The sequence below is a fragment of the Anser brachyrhynchus genome (genome assembly GCF_964034855.1).
Source record: "Anser brachyrhynchus genome assembly, chromosome: 4".
NCBI classification, from domain to species: Eukaryota; Metazoa; Chordata; class Aves; order Anseriformes; family Anatidae; genus Anser; species Anser brachyrhynchus.
In genome coordinates, this window is record NC_137698.1 from 72,407,122 (window position 1) to 72,416,128 (window position 9,007).

The following is a 9,007-nucleotide window of genomic DNA, read 5'->3' on the forward strand; positions in this document are numbered from 1 at the left end:
TTCATGCTATAAAATATACTGAACTGATAACCACAAAATCACACAGAATGACTGACTGGTTTAGGTCTGAAGGGACCTCTGTAGGTCATCTGGTACAACACCCCAGCAGGTTGCCCAGGACCACGTCCAGGTGGCTTTTGCAGGTCTTCAAGGAGGAAGACTCCACAACCTCTCTGGGCAACCTGTGCCAGTGTTCTGTTACATACACAGTAAAGCAACGTTTCTTGATGTGCTGACGGAACCCTTGTGTTTCAGTTTGTGCCCATTGTGCCTCTTGACCTGGTACTGGGCACCATGAAAACAGCCTGACTCCATCGTCTCTGCACCTTTCCTTCAGGTATTTATAGACTTTGCTAAGCTCACTCCTGGTCCTTCTCTAGGCTGAGCAGTCCCAGCTTTCTCAGCCTCTCCTTGTAGAAGAGGTACTCCAGTCCCTTCGTCATCTTTGTGGCCCTTTCCTGGAGGGAAGGGACTCTCTCCAGTGGCTCCATGCCTCTCTGGTACTGGGGAGCCCAGAACTGGACACAGTATGCCAAGTGTGGACTCACCAGTGCTGAACAGAGGGGAAGGATTACCTCTCTTGAGGCAATACGTTGCCTATAGCAGCCCCAGATACCGTTAGCCTTCTAGGACACCCAGGTCCTTTTCTGCAAGGCAGCTGCTTTCCAGCTGGGTGGCCCAGCTGGTTTTGACCATTGACCAGTGTTAGATAAAGATGTTTTTTATTGAGGCAGCGTCAGAGATAGCAGGTGCAGTGAAATGCAATAAGCACAAACCAGTGCTTCTTTTGCAAATGTGAAATAATTCATTAAGAGCTACCAACCTGAAATTTTAGGTATTTAGGTTAGTGTTTCAGATTGGTTTCTCCCCCCTCCCTCTCCTCCCTTTTTAATTTCTTCTTCATATTTCTTTTGGCCTTTTTATGTAGTCCCTACAGTTTCTGTACAGGCATATGCCTATGTCCAATGATTTAGGTTACAAATTACAAGATTTCTTGTAATTGTCACAAAGAGGAGTGAAGCTTTATCACCCATAATCACCCTGGATAAATGGGAAATATAAGCTATTAAGTTCAATGTAAGTCGAAATTTTAGCAGGTTATGGAAAGAGATAGCCAATGCGGTTGCTTACAGTGATCTAGAGAACCAATCTCAAGTACCTGAGAAGTGATTTCTAGTTTCATACTACTCTGTGTATAAAATGAAATTTTAATCTAGATGCTGGGAAAGCAGAAAGATTTTACAAGTTATCTTTTTCTTGTTATCTCATTCTACAGAACATACTGTAGTTATTTATAAATGTGTAACCACCAGCTGCCTTTTCTCACAGTTTTTTTTCTCTCTCAAAACCACACTGATAAGCAGCAAACAAGGAACAACCACAGGACTACATACATTTGTAAATAGTTATTTTCAAAAAGCAGTACTACTAGTATACATAAAAACAATGAAAAGCCAATTAATAGGATTTCTTATAAACTTTTGGATTTCTTCTTCAATTGCTTTGTATTTTCATAGCGGAGAAAGAGAAGAGAAATGTATAATTGAAGATGTTCCCAGTGACACGTTGGTAACTGGTAGGTACCTGTCATTGCTACATAAAAATGCAATCTTATATATATCTTATATACCTTATATCTTATGCAATCATAAAGATAGCTTGTAATTTAACAGGAAAATCTGTGATTGATGAATATGGTAAGACCATGTTGATAAAAAAAAGTGCACACTGCAAGTAAGTCCCTGCAGCAGTGACTAGCCATCTTGTATTCACGTGTGATTGCATTACACAAAAAAAAAGGTTTCCAGAGTGCTTAACTGTCTGAACAAAGAAAAATATTGTCTTCTAATTCTATGGCAGTGGGATTGCTGTTTCAACATGTGCTTCTATATATTATGACTCATTCATACCACAATATTTTGATTAACAGTGATCTGGAAAGAAGCAATTCAAGATGTACTGAAGTTCCATCCCGCTGGGGATATCATAAATATATATAATATATAATCATCTTTTTTACTAGTAATGTGATAAATATGAAAGAATCCAAAAAATGTAATTTGAATACTTACCCTTACTTAATTTGAACACTTACTCTTAATTTGAACACTTACTCTTTTGGTGGTCTCAGCATGCCCTCTGGATGCTTATCTTGCAAGAGCATTAGGAGCAATCAAAAAGTATTACTTGTTAATCAATCATTTTTGTAGTATTCTAGTGTAGTAAAAATTCATTGCATTTCACACTGTTATAAAATGCCTCCTGAGTAGTTTTAATTGTACATAATGAAATACATATATTATTTTTAATCATTTATCTTTATATTTTTACTGAAAAAACAATAAGGACATTTAATATTAAACTACGTTTTATTTATCAGATTTTTATCTATGTTTTTATTCAGGGAATTACAAAGTACAGAGATGGGATATACATAAACACGATTTTCTTGATTCTGCTCCTGGTTTGGGAATGTTTGTGACTGTTACAACTCCTTCTGCTGAGGTAAATATTCTTTATGAATGTTTCTATACAATTTATGTATTGACTTTCAACACTGGCAGTCAAAACTCTCTAAAAATATGGACGCTTTTTGGGAGAAAGTAAATCTGCAATCAATCTGCTAATTCAGTATTTTCATGTTGAAATGCATAAGCAACTTGTGGTAGATATCAAAATAAATAGAAATGGCATGCTTGAAAATAAATAGAAATTGAATGTTTGATAATTATTTTTGTGGACAATGTTTGCATTATTACTGGAATTGGGAAACTATGCCATTAAGACAAGTAAGCCACAACTGAGAAAACATATTATATTTAAAAAGAATGAAAATCCACTAATGAAGCAAAATGGTTCAGAAAGTATTTGAGCAGCAGAAAGGAAGGCTAATGATAAAATTAAATGCAAAAGACTAGATATTGTGAGGCTGCATACAGCTATCAGGCAGGCATAGCAACTGCAACATGAGGTCCTGAGCTTTTTCAACAATGACCAACTTATTCTGTGCCTAGACAAGGTCTTAGTTTTCAACCTTTTAATGCTTTAGAGACCATTGGCTTTTGTACATTGCAGAAATTCATAGCATTTCAATGTTTACTGTGAGATAAAATTGTTTATCATTCTCTAAATCTCTTCTGAAATTCAGAAAAGTTTTATGTTTTCAGGAGGTTAATTTATTACTTTTTACATCCAATTCACAGTACTGCATTTGATTATTTTATTAATATATTTAATGTACATATCCAACATGTATCATATCTAAATTGCAGGTAATATTGTCAAAACTGTATGGGCCAAAAGCAACATTTTCTTTTACATCCTATCTATCTGGGGAGCATATTATCTGTTTACAGTCTAACTCCACGAGACTTGTGGCATTTGCAGGAAGTAGACTGGTAGGTGTATTTCTTAAATATTCTTTGTTGTAATAGTATTAATTGTATACACACTATAGAGTTTACAAAATACATTAGAAATTTAACTTCTGGCAGAAAATGCAACATTTCCTAGTGATTAAAGATGATAAATCTAAACTTATGAAGATGAAGAGATAAAAAGACTGTTCTGCTATTTAAGAAGTTAAGATTCAAGAGGCAAGACTTAACTACAGATTGATTTAATGTTTGCATGGTGCTTTGAGTGTGAAATGGTTCTGATCAATAAGAACAACTGTTTGGTTCAGAAAGATAGATATGTGAGATTGACTACCACACATGCTGTCACAAAACAGTGACATCGTAATGCTATTGCATGGTTTCAATACCTTAGATCTAAGTCTTTCAGAAAATTTAACATAGAAATGTTTGCAAGAAATATAAGATATATAAGAACATATTGGCATTCTCGATATTGTCTACAACCAACAAAGATTTTCTTCATACATATTTTGAAAAGAGGGGCATCAGAGGTGATATCATGGCTCTAATCTATTTTGGTAAACCATTTCACAAACACTATTGAAAAATTTATCTATATACCTATTCTCAAAAGGTAGTTTAACAGGTGAGCATTACTCTCTAGAGTTGCCTTTTTTTTTTGTTTTTTACAGTTGGCTGCAAAAAAATGTAAATGTTAGATAATATAAACATTTTGTAAATGTGTTAAGCCAGACAGGACAAATTTTATCCTAGATGTTTGCTTTAGAAACATGTAGATGACACAGAATCGAGAGATGTTAACATTACTGAAGAAGAAGAGTTACACAGGAATAATTAGGTGTTATTATTAACATTTTAATGGAAATAAGTTGAAATTTAATCATATACTTTGCAAAAGCACTTAGCATCCAGTAATAATAATAATAATAATAACAATAATAATAATAGTAAAGTAAATGTAGAGCTCATCAACTAGACAGGATAAGGGAGGTAAAATATTGGTTGGTCAGAGTTAACTACAGACCGTCAGTGTGATACTGGGGATACACGAGGAGATTTTGATCTGGTATAGACGGAGATATACTAATATCGTTTTATGTGATCCATGCACCATGTACAGTTCTGGCCATCTTCTTTAAAAAGAAGTAAACCCGTGCAAGGAAGGTGAAGATTAATAGTATGGATATTAAAAAGAGTTTGGCTTAAGAATACAGAAATAAAAAAAGGAAAATATTGTTCTTTATAATTATATCTGCAGGATTAAAGATCAGAAAGGGAAAAACATTCTTTAGCTAACTGAAGTAGTCTTGATGTAGCCTTCTGTAAGAACCAAGTGGATATCTGAACTGCTTCAAACCAAACTTTACTAAATTCACAGGCTACTATAATGTTGTGAGAGGGATTTCTGGATGATCAGTTAGCTAACTCTAAGAGACCTGAAAGGAGATGTGGTCACCATTTGTGGTTGACGTCTGCATAGATCAAACTCCTATTGCATAATTCCAAACTCTAGGATTTCAGATTATCTGCTGGACTACAACTTTTTTATTTTCCCTTAGGTACAAATTGGCTTCTGGGCCAACTTTCTCCTTTTAGTTTTAGCAAAATTTTCAATTCATGCCTAAGTTTCATGATACTGTAAGTTTTATTCACCTCTTTTCTTTCTATTGGTCTGACACCTGGAGGGTTTGGGACAATTCTGCTATTGCTCTAACAGTTGCTTATAGGATATTGGGAACTATTTCATACCTGATATACTGTGTGTGGAGAAACAAAAAAAAGATACTTTATAGACTGTTCTGCTTTAACACCTATGATAAACTGCAAATGATGATTTGGCTGGTCTCCTTCCAGTTTTCTATTCCTAACTGTAAGTGGAATACCTAGAAGCGCATCTATTAAAAGGTTCCTGCAGCTTCCTGCATTCTTCATTGAAGAATGTCATTTCTGCAATATTAAGATGGAATGTGAAATATAATAAGCAGTCCTAATAGTGCTCATTTTTTTTAACTAATTTGGGCAGAGAACAGAAAACATTTTCATAGTAGTTAAATCAACACTAGTATAAAACAATAACCTAATGTTAGTTTTTAAATTTGCATAATTAATTTTAAAATGAAATGAAGAAACACTTCAAATATTCTATCTCGTTCTAACTTTAGGAAGGATTTATAAAAGCATTTAAAGCTCTTTTCCTGTAATGAGCTTAAAGGGAAATTATCTGATGCTTTTTTTTTTTCCTAAGGAATTTTGAAAACAGGAGGCACAGTAATGAGAATATTTTTTCTGTTCTCAGCGTATCCATTTGGACATTAGAGTTGGAGAACATTTTCTGGATGAAACTGTTGTTCGAGCCAAAGACAAAGTGAATGAAGTTAACTTTAGACTAGAACATCTAATTGAGCAAATTCATCACATATCCAAAGAACAAAACTATGAAAGAGTATGTATGTTCCCTAATAGAAAAAAATGTACAGAGGCTTATTGATTTATAAAGTAATCTGAGGTTTATTATTTGTTTAATTGCAGTATTATTTTTAACTAACCCATAAAAAGCTATTAGTATTTAACCAAAACAGCCCACATTACCTTACAAAATATTTTTAAGCTGTAAAAGGAAACAACATAAAAACTAATTACCATGAACTCATGGTTATAGCAACAGGTGTTATTTTAAAGCTGGAATTTCCAAATATAGTTTTCTTGGCCAGAGCCAATAACAGCAGTGGAGCAGGTGGCAGGTACCATTGCTGGTGATGTTGCCAGTTGTTGTTTCCATGCTGGTCTGTGTGCATAAATTTTATTGGAGTGCATAAAGAAATGACTGTGTGTGTATTTATATATCCTCATGCACTTAGAAATAAAGCCCTCCTTCAAACAAGAGTAAACCCATTGTCTTCACTTTTCTACACATACAGAGGCACTCAGACTGTGTTTGAAATCTATCAACTAGTACCCTAAAAAATGACATTTGGCTGCCAAAAGGTTCTTGACTGCAATGTGCAAGCAACTGTAAGCCTAAAATGTCTTAAGCATGTACTAGTGGGACATATTTAAAATATATATATATATTGGCAACAAGAGAAATTTGCTTGCATTTCTGCTTCAGGACAGCAATTTGTCTGCTTCTCTGTTGTGGTTTGTAAATATAACACCTTATGGAAGAACAAACTTTCATTTTTATCAATATGAGAAAAGTGCTTGCTTACTACCATGCAGAAGAGGGATGCATGTCTAGTTAACATGATAACAGCATGAAACATGCAGATACTGGTAAGTAATAATTATGCTTTTTCTTTTTTCTTTTTTTTTTTTTTCTTCAGGAACGTGAAGAAAAATTTCGGAATATAAGTGAACAGACCAACAGCAATATTTTGTGGTGGGCTGTTGCACAAACATTTATCCTTATCTCCATTGGAATCTGGCAAATCAAATCTCTCAGAGATTTCTTTATAACTAAGAAGCTTGTTTAAGTCTTATGAAGTAAACGCACATATTTGAAATTTCCTCCTTATCTAATACTTAAAATTCAAAGAAACCATGTACCTATGAGCAAATATGTTGTATAAAATTCTCAAGCTTCTCTCATTTTCTACTCTAATTCTTACTCTAACTCTGGTTTCAGCCTCTGGCCTCCCCTTAAATTTTAATCTTCGAATCCCATCTTTTATTAGTTTCTTTTCCTCTGCAGATGTAAAGCTAAATCTAGAAGACTCAATGACTAAGGCAGCATTTAACTTCAACACAGGATTGTTAAATTTAAAATAGAAATCTTTAAAAATAAAATCCTAATATTTTAAAGTTCTCTACTTGCTTAGTAATCTTTTTCTGTACTAGCTTGAACAGGTCAGTGTTTCAGCCTGAGTAGGACTCAGATAGTAGGCAGAGAAAAAACTATATCCCCTGTGGCACTTAATTTGGTGAGAGTTGCATATTGCACTGTATGTACACTAAGTTTTCCTTAAATATAATTGTGACTATTTTCTTTTAAAATATTCAAAGTTTTACATGACAGTGGAGCCTATCTTTACGATTATGATCAGAAGATGCAGCAATTACCATGGAAGAGACAGAGACCCAGACAAACAATTTGGAATTGTAGTTACTCTTTGTTCCCAGATAAGCCCTAAACATTAAGCTATAGCGGAGATCTGACCTTTTGCAGTTGTGTATGTAAATTATAATCTTTATGAAGAATGCCAACACAGACCAAATTAGAGTTTTCATTGTAAACACTGAATTTGTTCCTGTATATTTAAGTTGTGCATATACTAAATTCTGCAGTCTCATTCTATGTCGGAGAATTATTTTTATTTTAATTATTCAGTAACTGTAACATGACTGTCTCAGGAACTTAGCAGTTTTTGTCTTAATTATGTATTTCCATTTCACATTGCAGCTTGGTTGAATATATTTTTATGTCTTAATTTAGCTAGTTTATGTACAACTAGCTAAGTAGCTACAGCATCATGCAGTTACAAGTCAAAAGAAAGTGTTTAAAATTTCAGATAATTAGCTTGACAAAGCAGCAGCAGTGCAAGAATGAGGTGGAGGTGATTATAAAATGATCTATCTAACAACTTGGTTAACACATGAAAAGACATTCTTGAAAAAGGTCTTCCAGAGAGCACTGTGATTGCCCTGTACTGCATTTTGCCTTCCTATTTGTCTTTCCAGACCCTTTGCTGGTCTAAAAGGTAGTGCAAACCGAAATATGTCTGGAGCAATTATTGCTTTAAAGGAAATGCCTTTTTTTTTTTTTTTTCCTATCTTCTCACCTTTTGTTTTCATTAGCAAGGAAATGACATTGTCCTTTAACTACATTTATTTTTACAGTACTGAAATGTGAGTATGTGAGTTGTGAGTATGTGAGAATCCATATAGTTGACAAAAGTAGAGACAAAAAGCAATACTCTATGGACTAAATCAATCAAAATAAAATCTTATGAAGCTACTCACTGGGGTGTGTCCTATATTTAAAATTCTCAGACTTCAGAATTGTCAGTTGACATGACCAGTAAATAAGTGTTATTAAATTCACTTTTACAGAACACTTACTTAAAACATGTCTTGTAATAAAATCTTCAGTGGTGGGAAAGAAGGAAAGACAAGTTACAACCATATGGTATGCTAAGTCCAAGAAGAAAGTTTAATAATATGTTGCTATGATGTCGTGGTCCAGATTAGCTGCTATGTAGTTCCTAACTATATCTCAATTATAAACTTAAATCATCTCACTTAAGATGCACTTAAGTTTTTAAACCATGGGAAAGCACCACGTCAGAAATTATAAAGCAGCCGATTATACTCAGTATTAATTAGATATAACCTCAAACCAGCACTGAGACGTTGAGCCTTGAATATACCTTCACAGTGCTTTATTCTTTATCTAGAATTGTTATTATTAAATATCTCTGATTTGGTGAAATGTTTTCAGTCTCCTTCGAGATTTTTAATTAGATCTACAACACAGAAGTTGAAACACAACTCTTTTGGGAAGCATTTTGGGCGCAGTAGTCTTTTCAAAGTTTAAAATAAGAGGTTCCTCCAATGTAGTCTGCAGCTCTGTCATACTAAGAGCAATCTTAAGTAGGCCAGTAGGGGAATTTTCCTTAAATTTTCAAGGG

General features: G+C 34.0%; 1 protein-coding gene across 1 annotated transcript; it reads left to right on the forward strand.

The window, feature by feature from the left end:
- Positions 1 to 1,299: 1,299 nt before the first annotated feature.
- Positions 1,300 to 8,887, forward strand: LOC308194192 (transmembrane emp24 domain-containing protein 11-like). Its single transcript, XM_080589723.1, has 5 exons — positions 1,300 to 1,576; positions 2,405 to 2,505; positions 3,273 to 3,398; positions 5,677 to 5,823; positions 6,704 to 8,887. Exons 1-5 carry the CDS (start codon positions 1,447 to 1,449, stop codon positions 6,851 to 6,853), a joined length of 654 nt encoding a protein of 217 aa, XP_080445849.1. The 5' UTR covers positions 1,300 to 1,446; the 3' UTR covers positions 6,854 to 8,887.
- Positions 8,888 to 9,007: the final 120 nt, after the last annotated feature.